We start from the raw sequence: 25,251 nt of genomic DNA on the forward strand, positions 1-25,251 counted from the left end.
ACGAAATGCAAAAGCTATTGGCTTTAGAGAAAGCCACGTCAAATACTGGGAGTTGTAAGAACGGTATCTGAAAGAACCACCTTTATTGATTTGTATATATATATATAATTTGCTTTCTTGTACAACAAAGCTGAAATAAAACTTCAAGCCTCTGGCACCATTTTGGAAAAAATGATTCGTCACAATTACAAGCTCGTTAATTTAGTTTTCATTATAAATCAAAGCTTATTGGAGATTATATCTGCAGTATATGTTACCAGGAAAGTAGGAATTTCTGGGAAATTACCCTATTCCACAGTAACTATAGTCAAAGCGTCTTATTTCATCTTTCATTTGATTTTTTCCTGGAAAATTAGTAACCAGGACACAATATATCGTACAAGCTCAACCAAACTCACTCGATTTGGATCCAACTTGGCATGGTGGTTGATCTTCACCTGCTATGCAAATTTGTGAAATATTGTGGTGTGCAGAGCTCTGGTTCCTAACTTATCGCAAAATATAATAAAAGATGTTGTTTTACGACTATGTGTAAATTTTAATTAGCCAATTTGAAATTTAAAACAGAAATGGATCAATAGTTTTAATAGAATCTCGCAGAAAATTGACTGCTGGTCCCCCGCACTAAAAGCACACGAAAACCAATTAGCTACGACGGAATTTTGTGCTAAGCATTATGCAAATACTTACACTTCCTATTTTGCCGGTAACACATATATTACTATAAGAACATCTGCTACCCAAGACACAATTAACAGCCCTGAATACCTGTGTAATACCTTGAACAATATTATACAGCAATAAAATTCAGAACGTCAAGCTATAATGCTATACTCGAAACAATTGGCTGTTAGCCACATTCCATTGTTATCTGCTCGTTTCCTATTTTCGAGAAAAGACATCATTAGATCACAATGTTAGAGAATAATAATGGTTTAACATTATTACATCATAACTTGATTTCGTCACTTTTCATAATTAGGCAAACAATTTAAATAAGGAAATGAAAAGACGAAGTTCACTACACATAATAAAATACTGTACTCTTTGTTAATTTTGCTGCTACTCTCTAACATGTAACATAACTGCTACTTACACTTTGTACATCTCAAAAAATATGTCAATGCTTTTACTTTTTGAATTCCTTAACATACACCCATTTCACGCTAGCTTGAACCGAGGAAGAGAGATAGAGGAGAATGAACGCAATGCAATTGATTTCGTTACTCACACAGGATTTTCATCCTTCTCATCTTTAGCAGAGTTTCCCACTATTTGAGAATACGGTGGAGGAGGACTGCCAGTTGGAGAATAGCCACTGGAACTCGTATGATCCAAGGACGCCTCCACATCTTCATATGGCTTCGAATAATGAGAAAAACGCAATTAACACAATAGTGAAACTTACGAATTGAAAAGAGACATTTGTTTGTTAGTAAATGCTAGTAAGTTAAAATTAGCTTTAATGGATAGCGCTAATAAGTTGAAACTAGTTTCAATAGATAATGCTAACAAGTTGCAACTAGCTTTCATAGATAATTCTAATAGGTTAAAACTATATACCAATGAAAGGAGTAAACAGCCGTTTTTTTATGATACACACTAAATCCTCTATAGGTAAGATTTCTAACACACAGTGAAAAAGTGACTGACTAGACCGGACTCCAACCCGGGACCTCCGGCATACCGTGCCAATGCGTTAACCACTACGCCACCCAGTCCGTTTCCCAGAACAGCCATTCACACTCTCACTCTCGAGGTCGGTGTTATTATCTCGGACTACGTGGGTTGCACCACAGACCCTTGCTACAATTGGACAATCCTATGTCCTTGTATCGAGCATCTTATGACTATTGTGATTTCACATATGCTAATGAAAGGAGGAAATCACAACCAAAGCATATGTATGTATCTTACATGTCAAGGATATCAGTCACATTACTACCAGGGTTGTTTTGTTTAAAACAAATGTTATATACGTTTCAAACATCTTGTTTTAAACACGTGTTTTTTTTAAGACTTGTGTTAAACATGTTTATTTTTATTTTATTTTATTTTTGTAAAAAAAAAAAAAAAAACTGCCAGAGAAAGAAAATTGCCAAACAGTGCTTCATATCCAGAATAGTATTTCCTTCCTGTGTGAATGTTTTGATTTCTTGTAGCTTCAGCAGGTCAATGTGACGATCTACAACTTATTTTGTCTTTTTCTTCCCTGTGTTCTTAACGGTTATTGTATTGTTTAAATACTTATCAGTTAACTTGCGAGGAAGTGTCGTAGTCGCAGGTTGGACTACTTGTAGAACTAATATTAAAAAATAAATAAATAGAATTATAATGGAAATAAGTTTTGTTGTATTCAGAAAACAAACAAAGAGTTCTTTGCCAAATTGTGCCTTAAAATCTTAAAATCAATGCCTTAAAATATCGCAGGCATTCGCTGATACAGTCAGTCTCCGTACAATTTGGAATCGTTTAACGTCAGTTTTACGGGAAGACCAAAAAAAAATAAAATAAATAAATAAATAAATAAATAAATAAAAATAAAAAAATAAAAAAGACATCATTTGGAGCAAATTTATTACAGTAACTCAAACTCCATCAGATAAGAAAAGGACCATACGACATCGTTGCAAAACGTGTAAGAAAGAAATGGTTGATTTAGTTCAACGAATGAAGAATCATGAAGAATGCAATGCTATGAAAAAACTGGAAACCCAAACAGCTGGTAGAAGTGTTGATCCGAAAATTGCTTCTGATGATTCTAACGTCAGTGATGTGGTTGAGATACAACTGGAAACTTCAGGTAAGAATTAATTTCGCATCAACAATATCTTTTTCATTATATTATGAAAATTTTATTTCGACCCTCTTCCCCACCTCAGTTCTAAATTTTCTTTAAAACTTTACACCTTGGTATAGCTTGTATGAAGGAACCAGGCGAGAAAACGCAAGATATGGCGTCGCCCGCGTAACTAACCATTAAAACGTAATACTTATTATAACATCAGTGCCGAACGTCAGTGTCTGGGACAATTTGATTTCAATTGGTTCGTCTATCTGTATGTATGCACCACGCTACAGGACGCAATTTTCGGTCTTTTAACATTAGCACGATATGTCCGGAATTTGCTGTACATATTTTGACGGTGATTCAATGTAAAATTTCAAAATTAGTGGTTCGGATCCCACTTTAAACAATAAGCCCTGTCTCAAAAAGCCTTGCTACTGATGCAAAACTGTAATCAATCAAACTAAACAAACTAATTTTATGCGTTTCGAACAAACTTGGGTTGCAGGCTAAATTTGGCTCCAACTTTTTTTTTATTATTATTATTATTATTATTATTTTATTAAGATATGGGACCTTCAGAGCACAAGGAATCCAAGACCATTTTCAGAGCCAAGAGTCCGCAAAAAATGAAACAAAAACCACGTAAATGGGTGTGTGCTAGTTTCATAGGACAACCGCTAGACAAGGGCGTTGATGGAACGGAGGAATAGGAGGGCTAATTTCCCACTCCTTGCGCATAAATTTAAGATATTAACTTATATTGTGTACGCTGCAGCGTGTGGATCATTAAGAAGTCAAGCTCCGTATACCATAGTCAATTGAGCATAATTACGTTAAATAACTGCAGGGTGTGTCAAAAAGAATACACTGACGGAAAACGTCATACCTTCGCAAACATGAATCCGAAGTGAAAGAAAGGAAAACTACGTCCCAATGTCTAAACTAGAATTTTATATGATTGCCGCTAGAGAGGGACGTCCGTTTATAGATTATCCGCCCCTTAACCTGAATTTCAGATTTTGGGGGCAGTAATGTAGATTTAGAAGCTTTTTGCTGTGCGTGTTCAACATAAACGAATTGAATTCTCTATGCCGAATAAATACGAATTTTGATCAGTTATAATCAATTTCCATTGGCTGTAAGGAGCTATATGCCTATATTCATCATGGAGCCCCAGGATTCCAAAGGTGGCTCTACTTTCGAGTTTCGGACCTGCTTAAAACACTGGAAATTGGGCATAAGCAACTTTCCAACTTTGATCACCTATATTTCCTCCGTATTTATTCCGTGTAAGGACCTCAAGCTTGTTCTGTTGCTTCTGAAAAGATTTCTAAAACTGCCTTACTGCCTCCAAAATCTGAAATTCATGGTGGGGGTGAGATCGGCTGCCCTCCTGCCAAACTGACGGCTGTCATATGAAACTATTCCACGTCCTTTCACGTGGTTTCAGTTACATTATTTCGGACTTTTGACTGCTAAGATATTACGTTTTGAAATAGAATTAATTCGCTGAGCAAAACTGAACTTTATTTAAAATGGACTCGGGTAAATTGTGCTCTGAACGCCCCAAGTATTACTTTTCTACAGTCTTAGAAAACAACCAATTACATAGGCTTGCAGACAATATTCTGAAGTTAGCACAACATGAAGTGTACTTGAAACATTACTTTTCGAAAATTTATTATTTTAAAATAATTCTATTAGCATCAGTGTTCTGAAATAGTAATCATATTTTGCAACTAACGCGAGCTTAGCCCCTAAGGGCATAATAAGGAAACTTTCAGTAGTAGTAACTCCGAAACGACTTGCTTCAGAGCTAAAATAAGCGATAAACGTATTTCTGGTAAAATTCTAGCCTTAAAATATGTAATATGACTCCCTTTGCATTTAAAATTTCGAATACCAATCAACAATGGCCTCCATGATGCTTGATAGTACCATCTGAGGTGTCAGACCACTTCTAAGTTCCATCATTCTACCTCAGGGTGATGCGGACATTTGTTTCACTATGTATATTGATAGATTGTGTGAAATCTCTTTAGTAGATAGATTTTAAAATCTACCTAAGAAGCTTATTACAACCAAGAAAGTGACGAATGAGAGTCACTGGCAAGAGGGTATAATAAAAGGGGGTCGTGATATGAAATAGGTTGAAAATTACTAATCTATACTGAAATATTCTGTACCCAACACAGTGGGGACCCGGACAAATCCGCCAATTACCAAATCTGCCAATTACCAAATGCGCCAAACGCGAAAATGACCAAATGCGCCAATTGTGAAAATGGACAAATCAGCCAATTACCAAATCTGCCAATTATCAAATCCGCCAATTACCAAATCTGCCAATTACCAAATCTGCCAAACGCGAAAATAACTAAATGCGCCAATGACGAGAATGGACAAATCTGCCAATTGACAAATCCGCCAATTACCAAATCTGCCAAACGTGAAAATGACCAAATGCGCCAATCGTGAAAATGGACAAATCAGCCAATTGACAAATCTGCCAATTACCAAATCTGCCAATGACCAAATCTGCCAATTGACAAATCTGCCAAACGGAAAATACCGAACTCTGTTTGTATTATCATCAAATAACTGGGTAGTCTAGTAAAAAGCATACATAAAAGAAAGTATTTATGAATGTCAAGCAAGAAACTAAAAGTAATTAATAGAAAGTAATCAAATCATCGCCCAAATATTTGAGGATTTGAACGAGGTAACCATTTAAAATAACATTAACGTTTACTCAGTATATGTAAAAAAAAAAAAAAAAAAAAAAAAAAAAAAAAAAAAGTTGGTTATTTTATGAAGACCGGAGAGACATGATGTAAAAGTTCAATAAATCGTACATGCTCTAACGCAATGAGATAATTTGTTTGTTCTTATATGTTAATTTGATGAATTTATAACTGTTAAAAATTAATGTTCTTGTTATTTGTTGGAGTGATTGCCCCCTTTCTGCACTGAGGTTATGTTTTTGGGGTGCCCGACCTCTTGGACATTACACTATAGAATACTTTTTACAGTTGGCAATACTTCTTAAAATGACGTAGATGCGAGAAATTTTTAAAACGATCGTTGTTTGTTTTCGTACCTTTGACACTTGACCAACAGTTTTTGGTAGTCGCGATTACTACAAATTCTCCTAATTTCACGACTTTTAGCAGTATTGCCAACATTAACATTCATTATCACATCTCCTAAACCATGTAAAATAACACATTGCTATTACGTGTTGTTTGCCATGACTCGATTTTGGTGTTGTTTGCCACGGTATTGTTCTCTCTAGCTTATCTTATATCAAAATCGTGAAGACTTATACAAAATCGACTTGCTAAGGGTTGCCAGATGAGCATATTATAATGATCACATCTATTATATTATAAACAGAATGCATACAATACGAATTGTCCCAAGCACGTTATTGGGTTACTACGCTATCGGCTGTTAACGCCACAGTTAAATTTATTCAAGGTGAGTTCAAGCACTCAATATAATAATTTGTTTGTTTAGAAACTCTACAAGTGCATTTTCAAAATTGATATTGCCTACAATTTGTTTGTGTTCGACTGTGTAGCCAACGTTAAATCTCGACATATTATCAGGACTAACAATAAGGGGGGTATAGGAATCCCGATAAATGGGAACCCAAACCTTCTAGAGGGGGCGCGATACGCGATATATATATATATATATATATATATATATATATATATATATATATATTTCATAACCTTTCTAGAGATCAAATTAAAATTAGATTTAAAAATCTGGATTTAACGATCTTTTAAATACCTTTGCTGAAAGTAGAAAAATTTAGTCTATTGGTAATACAAAAATTTAGTGACTTATGTATAGTTACTGGGGTATTTTCAAGTCCACCCAAAGAGCTCCCTAGTGGATGAGCGGTTAGCGTAGGGACCCAGGTTCGATTCTTGGCGGGAGCTTATTTCGTTCGGATTCCACGTTAAATTGTAGGTCCACGTCTCATATAGCCTCGATGCTGAACGGGACGCTAAGACTGAAAATCAAATCTGTCCCACAGAGATTATTAAAATACAAGGGTCGGCAATCCCTCCATAGCCTTTCTGAAACAAGATGGAATGTACACGAATTGGAGTGGATTTGAGTTAAGCATCCCATTCAGCAGAAGAGTATGAGCCTTGGGTCTACAACTTAACATAGTTTCCGATACACATGAGTTTCCACCGGTAATCGAACCCGGGTTTCCCATACCAAAGGCGCGTACGCTATCCACATAGCCACAAGGGAGCCCTGTGTACGATTTAAGACTATAAAACCTATGGCAGAAGAAACGGGTAGGTTACATTTCTCTAAGTTACAACCATTAATTCTCTCGGACGTTTGAAGATAAAATCTAGATCATATCAATGTAAGAAATTGAATCCCGCATTTGATTCTGAACCACTCCGAGAAGAAATCAGAGAAGAACAATTTAAAATATTGGCTTTTTGATGTAATCGTACACAAGATCGTATCTCAGGTAGATTTTCGGTGTACAGAAATGAGATATATTTACTTGACTTTTCAAGCAATTCTCAGAGTAAACACTTTGGATGACAGTGTCGCAATCAAGAAATTAATTACAATCTACTCTGATGACTTCAGTTGTTATTTTGTCAAAGAGAAACAAGTACATAAGTCAGTCTCTGTGCATCTACTTTCTCGGATCTTCACACTAAAACTTATAAATTGATGTTATATTTGTGTTTCCTGAACTTTACAAGGCACTCAGAATTTCCTCGCGCAAAGTGGATTTTGTGGTGGACAAACACAGTGTGTCTGAGGTTTCTCGGGGTTCTTCTTCCTTCCATTTTCTTCATTACACTATTTTTCATTCATTCTTATCATTACCATCCTTTAGCTTACACGGCATAAGGTTAGGACGTAATTGAAATTGAAAACAGAAAATTATACAACAGGAGATAATATTAAAACTCCGTTAGAAGAGAAAATGCAATTATATCAATTTATTAAGCTATTGTGATATTAATGATGTTCTATGTTCATTTGTTTTGAGTTTAATGTTCTCTTTCAACAGCGACTCTAATGAGACCTCTCTCGTCCCAAAGGCGAGAACATTTACCACTTGTTCCAGAGGATCAAAAACAGAGGTGCCTGGCAACCCTTCCTCTTACTCCAGATGCACTAGCGGATTCAGAAGGATAGTTTGGAGGGGGCGGTTCACTTCCTGGACCTCAAGGTGACCAGCCTCAAGGTGACCAGAATTTTAGTTTGTAAAAATAAGACGCATATGAATCCGAGGCTGGAGGAGCGTGTAAACTTGATTCCCAGATTCCATTTTGGGACCCGAATTTGTAAGCTTTTTAAATAAACGTATATTCTTTCTGTAGATTTAGATCAAATACGCACTTCCGTTTCGGAGGTATGGAGGTGTCATGATTCACTTCAGACATAGTCACCGCTATATATCAGATGCGCTGTCTTGCACAGTAAATAGATAACAAAAGTATACATGCATAAGAATAATACAAAACGTCAATAAATAACAAAATTCATTATGATGTTTCTATGTAAAGTACGGGACAAAAATTAATGACCAAAATCGTAATTAGTTTTAATGGTGATTGTGGTCGTTTATTTTTGTCGCATACTTTACATTTCTTGGTAGCTTAAAAATAATACAATAATTAATTATACAGTGATGTTTGATAGTATATGGCACATATTGTTCCAAATAGTCCAAAATATAGGGGAGCAAGCTTTAGATATTACTTTCATTTCTATTTACATCAGGATATAATTCAACAGATTGAAAACGGAAAAGAAAGAATATTCAAACTGAACTCAATAGATGTTTTAGTAGCTCCGTGATTCTTCCCCGTGGTGATTGCCCGAACATGAATTTCGAATTTCCCGCGAAAGAAGAATGTTGTTGTTTTCCCTTCAAAGAACAGGTTTGCTCATTCAAGGTCACAGATCAAACACAGGAGAATGAAATGGATACACTTTCAAATACATAATACTAATCATCTCTGCATTTAAACCTTGTACTGTACTACTAACAGGAACCCAGAGCGACGGTTTGAAGTCAAACTACAGCAGTAACATAGAAAGAAATGAATTGTGAATATAAATCCTATATAATATATTGCAATATTCCCTAACCATATGCATACGCGCCTACTTTGGGGGGGGGGGGAAGACACATTTGACCCCTCCAATATTTATAGGTGGGGTCCTCGCCCCTACAATATAATCCAGTCGAGGAAGAAATCACAAATTCTTTTAATTCAATATAGGAAGAACTTTTTATTCGATAGAAAACGCCATTTTCAAAACTGTGTATAATGGAGCACTGAAGCATCAACCAACACTCTGGCAGCAGGACAGCACTGATATAACAAGTGAAGATCAATGTGAGTGCAAACTTGCAGTGAATTTCCAAAAATTGAACTTGAATTTGTTTTAAAGCCTTTAGGCAAATTTGCATTAGGTCGTGAATTTGGATGCAGCTTACCAAAAACTGGGGGGGGGGGGGGGGGAGAATCATCAAGCAGTTGATAGAAAACGGCTGAATATGATGATATATTTATTCATTGTTTTGCCCACCCCCCAATATTTTCTTCAAGTCGGCGCCTATGACCATATGAATCATTACTAGGTAAATACACAATTTATTCAATAAATACTGCAAATAATGTAATAACAAAAAATATCAATATTAAACTTTCTCTTACACAAACTCAACATAAATTTTGTTAAATCTAGCACGAACTATGTATATATTTTACATGAATTAAAATATGAGTTAAAATTATTAAGAATTACAAGCCATTATAATGCATAAATAGTAAAAAAAAAAAAAAAAAAAAAAAAAAAAGAAAGAAAGAAAGAAAGAAAGAAAGAAAGATTAACAAACCCTACGATAAAATGAGCGAAAAAAGATCAAAAATTTAAAACCAAAGTGATATTTCCGTTCATTACTGCACAGAAACTATATTTCCTTTAACATACAGATTGGTGATATTTGACAATATCAAATATTAAAAAAAAAAAAAAAAACGCAAATTAAAATTTAATTTTGAAAAATTCTCATCTTTACATGAAATTACCAATATAGAATAAAGCACGTATAACATGTTGTTTTTCTTTCATCTCACAAGTAAGGGACCATATGGTTGTCGCGCAAATCAGATGCAGACATACGCCATCTGATTGAGCATGAAAAGATATGGAGAACACAGAAATTTAAGGTGCTAAGGGCCATTGGGAGCGGAGCGAGGAAGGAGGAAACATTGAATGTCGGGAAAATTGAAGAAAGTCAGGAATGACGGGAAAAGTAAATTTCTTGCAAACAGGGAAAGAAAGTCAAGCAAAAGAAAGAAACTAAACATAACAAGGGCATCAAGGACGAAGAAAGATCATAATCAGGGTTGCCATCCGGACCGCAGTGTTGCCAGCGCTGCATAACATTGATATGGAAGGTATAGCACAGTATAGCAATTCATGCACAACGAAAAATATTAGTAACAGAAAAGACAATTGAAAAGACTCTGTACACGTGCGTAAAAAGGTTTAACGTAGTCGTGAGTGAATATTACACCCGCGTGAATATACAAATGGAGGAAAATAGAGAACAGTACGCACCATTTATAGTTTAATTGCATTTGACGTAAAGATCACGAATGAATGCGTGGTCAACACACAAACATTTCTCGCAATGAGCACAGCGGATGAAAGCAAGCTGGTCACACGCGTCTCTGCAGCATTCCTCTGTGAGTCCTTTTTCAAAGCAACATGCGGAAGATGTTTCAAACTGTCCAGGATGTTCATTGGAGTAGCCACATTTGAAAAACGCAAAGCGTATCATCTTTTGGAATCGCCTAGAGGAAAACTGGTAATGAACAAATGACTGAAGGCGGAGAAAGTTCTCACTTTGCCACACATTAATATTGGAGAACACTAACGTATCTGTGATGAACTTCACCATGTTTTTGAATGGACGAAAGAAGAACACATCAGCAGGTTGTATAAGGCCTGTACATTTCGGAGGAATCAGCTTTTTGTAAAATTGAACACCATTAGGAACTGTCATGTTGTAAAGTGTGTCATCCTTGTTTGGAGTCCAGGAGTCAACCAAAAGCAAAACACGATCCTTACCCTGAAGATCGGGCCACAAAACTTCATCCAGGAAGATTTGCAAATCCCGGATCGAACACAAAAGGTTCGGATCCCTCGTTAAACTGTAGCTCCCGTCCTTTATACGTCATTATCATCCCATGGAAGACAATAGCAAACACCGATCATCATCATCATGGAACGATGCTCCCAAACACTTTCGTTTCTGTGTTATCATGTGTATCTCCTTCACTTACATGTCTATATTTGTCCTCCCTCATGTACATTATTCACTCACGACTATCGTTAAACCTTTTTACGCACGTGTACAGACTCTTTTCAATTGTCTTTTGTGTTACTAATATTTTCCTTGTCCATGAATTGCTATACTGTGCTATATCTTCCATATCAATGTTATGCAGCGCTGGCAACACTGCGGTCCGGATGGCAACCCTGATTATGATCTTTCTTCGTCCTTGATGCCCTTGTTATGTTTAGTTTCTTTCTTTTGCTTGACTTTCTTTCCCTGTTTGCAAGAAATTTACTTTTCCCGTCATTCCTGACTTTCTTCAATTTTGCCGACATTCAATGTTTCCTCCTTCCTCGCTCCGCTCCCTATGGCCCTTAGCACCTTAAATTTCTGTGTTCTCCATATCTTTTCATGCTCAATCAGATGGCGTATGTCTGCATCTGATTTGCGCGACAACCATATGGTCCCTTACTTGTCAGATATAATATGAACCCCATTTGGTTTAATTATATGCCCTCCCGCTGGTCTAGTCGCTAGCACATGCACTTTTGGTGTATGGGGTCCCCGGTTTGATTCCCGGTGGGAGAGCCTTTGGAATTTTAATCGTCCTCGATGTTTCTGCGTTCGTGTCTTTGTTGTTCTACGTTAATGGAAAAACGAGTAAAAGGAGTAAAATAAATAGAAACCTAGTGTTAAGTACTTAAGCAAGTTAATGAGACACATTTCGTGGATCAGTTAATATTTTTTTAAATGGCTAACACGCTTACCTTTGGTGTGCGTGCTCCCGGGTTTGATTCCCGGTGGGAGTACAGTTGAACGAAAAAATGTTCGGATTCCACTATAGTGATTAGATCCACGTCTTCTTTAGCCGTTCTGGCACAATCGTGGGACGTTAAACAAACAAATCAAATATCATATGTATAATATATAATTGTTTATTAAAAATATATACCGGTACACATTTTTTTTACGATTGTTGTTGTGCCCTTTTGATTCATTTAAAGATTTAGAAAAAAATTTCAAAATCTTTTTCGAGTTCCTTCATCCATCTTTCTTGATTTTATTAGCGATTCTGATAAATCCAAAGAGTTCAAGTTTAGACTCAGACTCATAACTTTCTGGGAATGCTCACGAGTTGAAAATAATTACGGGCAAAGTCCACGACGGGCGGAAACCACACAACGTGTTAATCACCTTGTAGTCTATCTCTGTGAATGTTACAGCACAAGCTCAAATCTACCTTATTCCTGACAAATTCCATGTTTCTAACCTTCAAAGATTCGTATATATTTATATCTTATTATAATAATTGTAATCCCGCCCCTTTTTCTTTCCACCTGTTTTTTCCCATTTTACTTCGTTGAAATGCGTGTCAAATTATTTTAAATGAGAAATCGAAATTCCAAATTTCAAATGTCTAATCTTAAGAGATTCGGGAAGATGGCCATCTTATTAAAATAATTTCTACTCCGTCCCCCTTCCTTTCTTCGAATTTCCAAAAAGAATCCTTTCTTAGTGATACCCTACGTCACAAATCTTATCTACTGTTCGAATTTCAAGTTTCTAGTTTAATCGGTTTGGCCTGTGCGAAGATCAGTTATTCACTCAGAACCTCGTCTTTTATGTATGAATTACAATAACAGCTTGTAGCTTGTGTTATTTCACAAGACAAGATGAAGTGCCATTAAAAGTCACAATGAATCCTTGGTCTCTTCCTAATGTTTCCGAGTTGAACCCCAAAAGTAACGGCTCTCTTTGTTGGTCTAGTAGCTAGCGAAAGTACCTTTGATCTTGGATACATGAGGTTCTGTGTTTTGATTCCCGGTGAGTAAGCATCGAACGCACTACAGTAGTTCAGACCCAACTTATACTCTAGTACTCGTTCTGTAAAGCATCGCTTTTGACAAATGACACGAATACATATCAATCAATCAACAAACGGAAAAGTCTCAGTTTCAGAAAGCTTTTCAATAAGAAGCGCTGAAGAGTCTATATTTCTCTTTATTCAAGATAAAAGTAATTGAAGTCTCGGGACCCGAATTTCATTTCCACATCTTTTTCTAGGACACAATTTTAAATTATACATTTTTAGTTCAAAGAGTATGTCGTCTTAGCCTCCTTCCTACAGCTGTTCATCCAACGAATGAATCATATTCTCGCTTCTTTGAGGCTTATGGTGACCGTCTCAAGGAACTAAGGACAGAAGTAGTCATAATTCAAATATGTCTGTATTAAGTACTATTAAGTAAAACACATTTTGGTTAGACTCTGCTAGGCTTGTCATACAGATTGGATCGGTCGGGAAAAGAGCATATTTGTATCTCCCAACAGTAAAGGCTGGAAGTAAAAAAAGACCTTTGGAGGGGGCGGTCGCCCCCTCCGCCCCCCACGTGGATCCGCCAGTGTCCAGATGTGAGTAAATTTTCACGATAATAAGATATGATAAGATCGGAATGCAAATACTTCGTGGCAAACAACACGAAAATCGAGTCGTGGCAAACAACACGCCACCCAAATTGCTGTAAACGGCATTATGATCATTACATCTTTTGAAAATAATCTACGTAATTAGATGTGATACTTATCTCAGGTCTTTTTCGAAACAAAGCCCTTTGCAAGAAGTCAAGTTTTCAATTCCTTGTAGCTTTTTTCTTCTGTTTGATAGAAATACATCATATGCTGACCATAGTATTCGACACTAATTTGCTTTCGATGTGCGATGCGCCATCCGTCTCACTTGCGTCCTTACTGTCGTACAGGCCTCCAAAAGTGTGGAGAATGTGTGTATTCACCAGATAAAGATTCAAATTCAAAAAAATTAGAATAACAGTAACCTTACACCCTTCACTACAATTGCAATATTATTTTGACTCACGACAATAGTTTATCCGATAAATATATTCTTCCTAACACAGTAACCTTCCCCTTCGTTTATATGCAATGAAAGATATGGCCATTTAACACACTTAAACACACTTGCATTTATACACTTTCGAGTGACGAACTCAGTACTAATCAGGAACTTTTACTCATCATACACAGTGTGAAACTACTTGAGCAACGTACAGATCTTTAAATGTGACATCTCATTTGAAACCTGTTACCTGATTGACTCGTAATAATCAATCATCTTACAGAAAACAAAGTTACACAAAAATTCTAAAATCCCTTCCCTTTCCTGCTCTACCTTCGCAAATACATAGAAATAATCTAACTACATGAATATAAACATTAATTCTTATGCCTTTTCAGTAATTTATCCCACTTGCAAGAGCGGACTTGGCTACCTGGCTACCCGGCGATCATTTCTTTCAACTATTTTAACGTATTAGCATTGCTCATTTTTTTTTAAAGTACTTCATTTTAAACTATATTCTTCATTTGCTGTAGGCAGGGGGTGTGCCTGGGGATACGAAAACCCCTCTCCGAAATCACGACTTTTCTTAAATTTTGTCTAATTTTAGGGGCGATATTACAAATTTTAATACAATTTGTCCTCATATTGAATTTGGACACCTTCCCTCCGGAATGAATTCCTGCTCACTCACGTCCCTGGCTGTATGTAAGTATTAAACAAGTTTAATTAACATATAAGCGAACTCTATTTGGCAGAATATAGTTTGAAGGTCCAGCTCTTCGTTCCACTCTCTGGTTACCCTTCTGTATTGTACTCCTATTGCAAGTTCCTTGTTGCATTTTTTTAATGTCAACTTTACCAAATAAACCTATTCTCCCTTTAGGTTGTGAAAGAGTTCATTTATATTTTTGTCTGACTAAGTATAGTTGTACACTTTCTGCTTGAAATTTTTTGCATACTATGGAACGTTAGGCTCAGACTGTTTGATGTCTGGGAAGTTTTCTGAATCGGAATTTGTGCAAACATGTTTTCATTACGCAATAAATGGAACATAATTATGAGAACTATCATTTTAATTTGTCTCTTCTTTACACATAAGTATTGTGTGTCGGTGAAGACTTTTTTCACTCTTCAAAAATTTTCTGCGTTCCTGATCCGAGTTAAGTTGTTTTGGAGGAGTTACAATTCTATTTCTGTAGGCAGAATAAACGATTTATATTGAGGTAAAAGAAATAAAATACATGTAAGGTGGATAATGTTAAAAGAGATTCTACTGTTTTACGTACAAAAACTAACACTTATGCACTCCAGAACTTGTAGGACTATGTTTATGCCGTTTTCTTTTCTTTTTTTTCTTTCTTTTTCTTTTCTTTTTTTCTTTTTTTTATTAGGTATAACTTTGTTCCCGTGAATTGCAGTAGGGTGTCGAAAATCCGGATCCGTGAGCCATAATGGTCGGATTCATGGGTCAAAATTTTGATGGTGGGCCAAAGTTTGCCAGTCCACCCCTGCTCTGTGATAATTAATTCTTAGTTCTGATTTCGAATCCATTACATTGTTACCTTCTTTTTCAACGCAACTTATTTCTTTCCAGTTTTTCAGTATCCTTCTGTTGAACATTTTAATTACATTTATATTTGCTAAAGCAGGGCTACCAATATATGAAAATTATTGTAAGGCGAAAGGGGAATTCCCATTTTGCCTTATGATAACAAGTCATTAAGTACCAATTTTTGGTTGACGTTTCCTGTGATAAGAATCATAAGGCAAAACGGGAGTGAAGACACGATTGGGATCATTTCCCCATCAACTACTTGTATCGCCAGGATTTCTTTTGTGTGTGTGTGTCTTTACGTATCTAGTTGTATGATATTTTGTATGTTTATTAAAAATAAGTAACCTTAAATTCAAAATTTTCAGTCATTAAGAAATTAAGTAAGTAGATACTATAATTTTAAATGTATGTAGTAGCCAAACTATATTTTGGATTTCAAGTACAAACATTAAACTATTCTTCACCTCTATCGATCAATATTAAGAAATTCGCAAAGAAGGTCCATTCAGAGCTTCCGTTACATTTCACAAAATATTTTTTACTGTAAAAGAATCAAAATTAAAATCTTCCTTATGTGGTCACATACCGAGTAAAATTACAAAAGTTTACAATTATTACTGGAAATTGATGCTGTTACCCATTTCGAACATTTCTTTTTAAGCACATAGTTTCAAACACATTAAAATTTCATTTCTTCTAGATAGTATGAAACGTATACATTGTGAATTTTAATAACTGTTCTCAAGGTGGATTTGGGTACAGCCAGAGGCAGTCTTGTAAGTACAACAAAAAGTCCAAAATAAGCCTCTTGAAAACAGCTTTTATTTGTAAAAGAATAGAGAATGATCACTTTTGGCTGTTGCCATAATCTGTGCAACCAGCTTGATAAAAATTCAGCGTAGCATAACAACAGCTGTTTCTCTTATTTGCCAAAAAAAAAAAAAAAATAAAAAAAAATAAAAATAAATAAATAAATAAATAAATAAAAACGAAAGCTCGATAAGGTGAGTGTAGGGGTGCCGAAGTCTATAGCTACGGCTCTGTTTTTCATCCCCCTTCTAAACATTTGTCTAGTTTACTGACACTCACTGGCGTCTCTGGCATGTAAAATTTGGGGGGGACATCGAAGAAAGTGATTAAAATGGTGCTACCTGGCCCAACATATTTAATATTTTGTACTTCAAAATATTGGGGTGGACGCCCCCGCCAGAGACGCCTATGCTGACACTTATCGATTCGACTGGTATATTCCTCATTGTTGTAAAAAAAAATATAGAAAATTTTTCGAACATTTAACCTTCCCCTTTACCGGACGCAAATTCTTATTAATTAATACACTGAAAAAAGTCCGTTATCCGGACAGCGATACATTGTACAAATATACGGAATCATTATGTTTACTACAGGAATCTGCAAGGAGCACACGTTATCCATATGCTACAGACTTTCCTCACTTAGATGTTACATAATGCCGTTTCAGGATGTATGACATCTAACAGTCTTCCATATATCACATACGTATACGTATTTAATATGTTACATACGCCAGCTGTATGTTACATGCGTATATCTGTATGTGACATCCTGATCACTTATATATAGTTCTTTTCGTTCGTACAGAAAGTGCGTTTATTCGAAACATTTATACGGAAAGTATGTTTTAGTTATATTTTTTAGTTGTACCTTAAGTCCAAAAACTACAGGATTTACACATGTAACCTACGTTTTTACGTACGCCACATACATTTTTTCTGAGTGTATAACTTCAAATACGCCCTATGTCCGCCTCTCATGTTAGTGTATAAGATATAAGAAATTTACAGCATTCAATGTAAGGTCTACTGAAAACATTTTGAAACAGCAAGCAGACACTTTTGATCGATGTAAACCAACTTTCAAATTGAAAAATGATTGATTCAAATAACTGGACCAAACCACATTTCAAATTAGATATAACAAATTTGGTGTTTTTTTTTTTAATAATTAGTTAACTGTAAACAAATTAATTTAAGTTGTTGGCCAATGCATTGATTGTTAGTGAATATTCTATGTTTGAACGCATCGTTGGATGACTAACAATTAATGAAAATATAATGAAACTAATTGTAGATGTGAAGTGAAGTGATTCAAATAAAAGCGTATAGATATAATACTACTAAAATTATCCCTCAACAATATCTTAAAATTCAGTTAAATTGGGAATAATATTAACAAGTGTGCTGTCCATCGGCGATTAGGTGCGTGGAGGTAATTGCTGCTCTCACTTTTTTAGCTTTACACTATAAGCTAATTACATGCCCCCTTATATTAGTACTGTTTTGTCCCCCTTTTTAGTGTTCATACCCAATTGGTGTACTTTTGTATTACAAGTGAATGGATCTGTGTTTTTGCGCAACTACAATAGATCACGGAAAGTAAGATAAATTTAACGCTTTATTAAAACTGTTATAGTTATTTACTATACTAAATATTGAATTTTTCTAAAAACAGATGTTTGCACGTATATGTTATATGGGAACAACTTATAATAAAATGTAGGGTTGTTACAAATGATTGGAGCTGTTTCATGAATTTGGCGTAGCTATGATATTTGGCATTTTATCACGAAGCTTTACCATAATATAGACCTTACTTTATTTAATTTCGAACTTATAGTAGTCGAACTGCTTATTAAAATGAATTGAGAACTACCCAATCTTGGTTCAGATTTTTCTTTCAAATGATTAAACTGTTAACTCATTAAAGACACTTTGAACCAAATCCATTCGTTCATTTAAATTTTTTTTTACTACATTTGTTTCACAACTTATGAACCAATCAGTTTGAAGCAATCTAAGTCGAAAGAGCTTCCATACTGGTTCAGAAAATAAACAGGTTTGTTTTATTTTAACTTTTCATTTCTCTCAGTGTAAAGATCCCGTCGAATTGTATCTCTTTAATACTCCTAGTTCTTATATTCATTACATAAGGCATATTTCACTGTAAGAAAGCGTGGTTATAAAGAATTAAGGAGAAAGTAAAAAGAAAAATGTAAACAAACTTGTATGTTATACGAAACTGAAAACAATTAAATATCAATTAATTTCGATGCTCTAGTAGTTAAAATACCACTAAAATAACACACTATTAAGTAGGAAGTTACGTCTGTATCAATTCTCCTGACAGTGATGGACATGCTACTTACAAACATAGTAAAACGATATAACTTGAGTTGATTTTGAGTTTAACGTCCCTTTCAACAGCGAGGTTATATGAGATGAGACCTACTGATTAACGTGGAATCCGAACCACATGACTCCCACCGGGAAGCGAACCTGGGTCTTCCACGCCAAAGACACGTACACTAACTGTTTAGCGACAAAGGAGCTCAGTAAAGCTATTGAGTTGTCCATGAAAGAAATTATTTAAGTGTCAGGTATTCATTGTTATTTAATATTTTGTGGTAATATACCTTAAGTTAACGTTTATCTGGGAAAGATTGTTAGTAACCACACCACAAAGGTTGAAAAATGCTGTAATAAAATACTACAAGTTAACATGAACTATTATGAGTGTATTCCTATTTCCTGCAAATGGATGTCATTATGTTAACTTTTAGAACTTTTTTTGATGTTAGATATGTTCTGTTTTGAACCTACATAAGCCATTAAAGTAAGTGTTGGTACAGTCCCCATCATGACGAGATATAATAAAATGTTGAAAAATATTCAACATAGCTGACTGATACTCTGGATTGAACTAGAACTTTTATGACTGGAAAGCAAACACACTAAAACGAGCGGTGCAATGATTCTTCTATTTAGACTTAGTATGTGAGCATTAATAGAGAAATAGGATTATTAGGTCTATTAAATTTAAATATGTGTACAATCTCAGGTTTGAATTAATACACAAAGAAAGAAACATTAGGCTATGTATTGTGGTTTATCGCATTTTCTTTTTCACGAGTAAAGTCACGTGGAAAAAAAAATAGTGAGTTTCTGAACCCATTTTGCTACAACTTCTTGTAAGATTGAAAAGGTACTTAAAATAACAAGCAGCAGGTGGTCGAAATAGCAAAAAACTTTTCACCGAATTTCGATACTCAAACGCAATTTTTTGCTCAGTTTTATCAGGCAGATATCGAGATAGTATCTTGTTGAAGGTCAGGATTACTACTTTTTATCTTAAATATACCTACTAGGTACCTCTAGCCTCTGTACTGGTGATGATTGCTTCTAAAAGTATTTTATGGGTAGCGTGGGACCAGGGGTGTAGCCAACGGGGGGGGGGGGGGCATCGGTGCCAGGCCCCCCCAAATGGTTTCCTGGCTCCCCCAAATGACCAGCTTTTAAAACATCATAGTAAAATTATCTCGCTTTATTCATTTAAAAGTAACAAAGTTTATTGACAATTAATAATTTACGGTAAAATAGTATGGAGAAATATTGTTTTTCCATACCGATCGAAAAATAGTATAGTATCTCTACCTTATACCGATCGAAAAATAGGATACTTTTTTTGTGACAGCAACATTACACAATTTACTACGATTTATATTTGACAGTTTGAAGACAAACGTTTTAACAAGGTACTACAAATACAGCCATAAAACAAAGGTACTAAACTGATTTGTAAGTACAGTATATTTTTATATGTTTTAACAAGTGTTTTAAAAGACATAGAGGATAGAAAATTTGGTTAGAAACAATGCTTTGATTCAATTTGGATTTCATTTGCTCTCTCTTTTATTTCTACTCACTGTAATAAAATAATATTTTTTTTAAGTCACGAATAATAAATAAATATTTTTGTCAGGAAACCGTAAAGAAATTAAGTGAAATTTCAAAGAAAATCAATCTTGTGTAGATAGGTTCTGTCACATGCCACCTAACATGATCGATATGTCACCTAACCTGGAAGATCAAAAATAGTCCCCATCAACATCGACGACCTTCTGAAAACGTTCTGGAAGGCCATGGAATCCATCGCGGTAGAACTTGATGGGCCGTGAAACGAAGAAGGTATCAGGTGCATTTTGGACTTTTACTAGGGATTTGAACTGGCGTCTTCTAAGGTGATTGTCCAAAGAATGGGAATGGTAATAATCGGACGGTGCAATACCCGGGAAATATAGTGGTTGCAATATGTTTCCCATTCAAGGCGGAGAATGGTGTCCTGAGTCATCCTAGCCACATGGGACTTACCGTTGTCCCGTAAACGAGGACCCATTTGCAATTCAGAAGTGATGGCTCCAGAGTTTTGAGTTTTTCTTGAGCACAGCTCAACTGCTGATACTACACAGTTGCATTGATACTCTGACCAGCTGGTAGCAGTTCCCGATGCACGATGCACCAAACACACAGAAGGACCTTCTTCTGGTACAGTGCTGGTTTCGGTTGTTTTGAAATCGGTTCATGGGGTGCTAACCAATGATGGCGGCGCCGTAGAGCTTCGTATAGGACCCTCTTTTTATCACATGTCAACGCCCTCTTCAGAAATGGCTCCGAAATAGTAAATAAACACAGGCGACTGCCACATTGCCTTCTGGCCCGGAGTCAAAACATGTGAGACCCAACGACCCAACTTGTAGTGCTTCCCAAGTTGATGGATGTGCTGCCGAATGGTTTCTCCACACACTGAATTGTAGTCCCAGTTCCTCTTTGTACATGTGTTGGTCTTCTGGCATGTGGTGTTTTCGGGTGTTTCGTCATCGTCCTTAAACTTGTTAAACCATCGTTACACTGTCCGCGTCGTCACGACACCCTCAACAAAGGCCTGGGCATATCTTCTGTCTCGCTACAGCGGCGTTTGACCTCCATTTGAACTCGTTCAACATACATGCTCTTATGACGCTCTATGGATGTCCCATGTTCCCTGTGTCTTTATACAAGTTCACTGTGTATCTGAATTGCCACAACCAGGTAGTATGTTGGATATACCCACGCCAACAACTGACGTTCGCCTTATCTCCACTCGCATTCAACTCATGGCGTGAGGTCCAATTGAACACAGACCTCAACGAAAAGTGACAGAACTTTCTTGGTTACCTTTATAGTTATGCACAAAAGTATAGCGTTTGGTCCCGCGCAGTATTTCTTGATTGAGCATAATAAAAACTATCTTGAATATAATTTATGGATAATAATAATAATAATAATAATAATAATAATAATAATAATAATAATAATAATAATAATAATAAGCTAAAATAGTGTTTTTAGTTTTCCTTCTGGAAAACCAAAATTTTCCTTCCTTTCTTTCAGGCCTCAAAAACACTAGCAGCAACACATTCTTTTTGGCTTTGTACATTGTAGCTGGCCCCCCCTCAAAAACGACGGGCCCCTCCTACACAAACCTGCTTGCTACACCCCTGCGTGGGACAAAACAAACTATCAGAAAGCTGCACTTGGACATTATTTGGTGGAGTGTTCTTCACAAGAGTGAAATGTAATTTATCTTTGCTTCTGGGAACATTTTTATTCATATTCGACCGGAGATAAGAAAGTGCCCGAAAGTATATCTGGAAGTAACATTGCTGTTGATTGCCCTAACCTTCCTTCTTTCCCTTCTTTTGCTTTCTCTCTCTTTTATAAAGAGCGTGACATTTTCAGTTTGGCGAGAATTGGTCACACCCTATTAAAAGTCATGTTATACTTCTCTTTTTAATATCAGAACATGAGCAATTCTAAAGGTATGACTTCATCTTTATAACCATCTCGACCTCTGTGTGTGTGTGTGGGGGGGGGACTAATATGCAAATTCTAAATTTAATGTTAAATTCGTAGTCGAAAGACATCATGTTCGATTGGATTGGGTTTCAATTTAGCGACCTCTTAAACAGCGAGGCTATATGAGAAGTGAGATCCAAACTGCTTGAGCTTCTGCCGAGAATCGAACAGGATGTCACGTGCCAGAGAAGCGTACGCTGACCATATAGCCACGGAGGAGCTCTCATCATTTGCGAATTCTGATTAGGAAGTATTGGATTTAAATAGCTTTTTCTCTATGTACTTAAAATTAATTATGAATTTTAATTAGGAAATAATATCTTGTTTTATGCAATACAAATTATTAATTTAGCCGAAATCATGTATTGTATAGAAAGACTGAAACTAGATTGGAATGATGATTTCTGGTGAGTCTAGCAGCAAACCTCAGCAACGATCCGCGAGGACAACACAAGAGCAGGTTTTCTCTTCTGAAAACAATAAAACCAGAACGAGGAGAAGGCCTGGAAAAGGCAAGAGACCACCTGCTGCTCGAAAACTCTTTCATCTGAGCCGTTTTTACGCGCCGTATTTACGCTCGAAGTTAAAAGCAGACAGACTTTTCCAGCGTATAAAAATTCGTTACGTAAACTTTTCCAGGTCCCATACACTAACGTATTGACAGCTGCTAACAAGACTAGCGTATGAAATTTTATGGTTACAACCGAAAAATACGTCAATGTATGGCCGACTTAAATGTGCAATTCGCATTTCCTGAGCAGCTGTCAGTCTCTTAACTCGCCCCCAACTGAGACAATATTCTCTGTAATTATATTTTGATTCTAATTGTACTGAATGAAACATGACAGAGACACGGACACAGAAAGATCGAGGACAGTTAAGATCACAGAGAATCTCCACTGCGGATGAAACCTCGGACCCATACACCAAAAACCCACCCACCAGCCACTATACCAGCTTAATTTCCTTTAATTAGTTGCAACCACGACACCCGACACCCGACTGTGTAGTCATCTTTTTTGGTTGCAATTCAACTTAAGCATACACGTTAGTGACAAACAGAAATGTAACGGACAGTGCAAATCACAAAGTATCTCTTACCAGGAATCAAGGCCGGGACCCCTTATACAAAATGCTCACGTACTAGCGACTAGATTAACGCGAAGGCTGAAAGGGAGGGTTTATAGATATTGTAGATAAATGTGCAAAAAGGACTTTCAGAAGATTACAATATTAGTTTAGGACCATTTTAACTCTTATACACTCCGAAGATTACAATATTTGCTTTAGACCATTTTAACTCTTATACCCTTTGATGTCTGCCCCCATTCAAGATAAGTACATAGAATAAGAATTCATTCATCTATACGAAAGCTTGCTCAAAAGAAGAAGGGAAACTTGGTGTTCATGATTGCATCACTTGCTCGCATCAGACATATGTTATAAAGGCTGTAAAAAAACGCATAGTACTCATGTTAATATCACCTTCCAGCACAAATACAAACTGCTATTTGAGCAGGTATGTAGTCTTAAAGTAGCTAGGTGGTGGTCGTAAGAAATGTTGTCATAATCATATGTCTGTCAGAATCGCATGCTAGGGCTACGTTTGATGAACCAAGGATAGGTTATAAAACGAGGGTAGAAGGTGTACAGTGACTAGAATACACCTGATTCGTGTTACGAAAACGTGTTATCCTCCTCGAAGATGAATTGCAAATAGTTGTTCAAATATTTATAAAGATGACAATTGAGGATGAAAGCACCCATAGCGGAACAACAGATGAGTGAGATATGTAGCTTAACGCCCTATAGTAAAATTTTGGTATTCATCCTATATGCGAAATTCATACACACTCAATAATCGTCATTGTGTTAAAGGGTAAAACGACAATATTATCGAAATATCAGCGTCCTCCATGTGCCTAGCCAATGACGAAGATCCTGTAAGCGATGAACAGATGGAGAAAAAATCGTAGGAAAAGAACATAAACCTGCGATTCAATAGTAGATTGGTTACTGTTCGTGCGTTCACATGGTGCCACACATGTTCCAATGAAGTTGGTAGTGATCGTCCTATCAATTATGGTTATCCGCACGTTACGACTACCCACGAGAATGGTCTATAAATAAATACGTAAAATAGTGGTAAAATTCAGAGCAATATTTTAGTTTACTTTTAATAATTCAAGTAATAAATTACTTTCTGTAGAAAGGAAATAAATATATCTGGAAGAATTATCTGTTTTTGCTTCAGAGATGAAAAGAGTTGAAAATTAAGTATATGTATACAGTTACTGTAAGCAATAATGAAAGTGATGTTTAATTTTGTATAGGTGAAAATTCTTTGCATCTCCTTAACATGCACAACGATATGTTCAAAGAATACTTCTAACGTTAAATAAACCACTTGTAGACCTTGTAAACAAATTTTATATTTAACTCAATTGTCATGATAAGGCACAGCACTTTTAAGTAAAAACACTCTATAAAATGTAAAGTTTCAATACTATAACAGTATCTTCACCAGTCTTAACACATTTATCTAGAATGTTGTTTCTACTCTTTCTACATCTCGGGGTGTAGCTCAAGGTTGTGGTTGCAATGAGGTACCTAAAAGAACACCAAAAGCGATTCTACTAATGTAATGTCGTATAATGCATTACCCTTCTTCGTAAGATGCCTCTATTGATACATAATGAGTTGTAAAAACTTTATCAAGAGGGTGGTATGTATAAGCTTTAACGTATGACATTTTAACGAACATTTCTAAGACATTATAATATTTATATATGCCATTAAATTATATCATTGTGACTCTATATTACGTTTGCAATTGTAAAAAAGACACAGTACATTTTTTCTAAAAGAAAGTGACTGAATGAGAAAGGGAAGAAGAATACATGTTGATTTCGAAGTTATGACTACTTACTTTATAAATTTATAGTTTACAACTATTCTCAGGTTATCGAAATGAATAAT

The 25,251-nt window shown here is 35.8% G+C and overlaps 1 protein-coding gene across 1 annotated transcript in view; it reads right to left on the reverse strand.

Moving 5' to 3' along the window:
* Positions 1–954: 954 nt before the first annotated feature.
* The window catches only part of LOC145672111 (uncharacterized), a 45,666-nt gene continuing 21,369 nt past the window's right edge, over positions 955–25,251 (reverse strand). Inside the window, exon 4 of the mRNA XM_081741381.1 lies at positions 955–1,362. Within this exon, the coding sequence (XP_081597507.1) occupies positions 1,228–1,362 (135 nt within the window). The 3' untranslated portion in view covers positions 955–1,227. The remainder of the gene's footprint in view (positions 1,363–25,251) is intronic.

Source organism: Thermobia domestica, chromosome 15, assembly GCF_964235325.1.
Source record: "Thermobia domestica chromosome 15, izTheDome1.hap1.1, whole genome shotgun sequence".
NCBI classification, from domain to species: Eukaryota; Metazoa; Arthropoda; class Insecta; order Zygentoma; family Lepismatidae; genus Thermobia; species Thermobia domestica.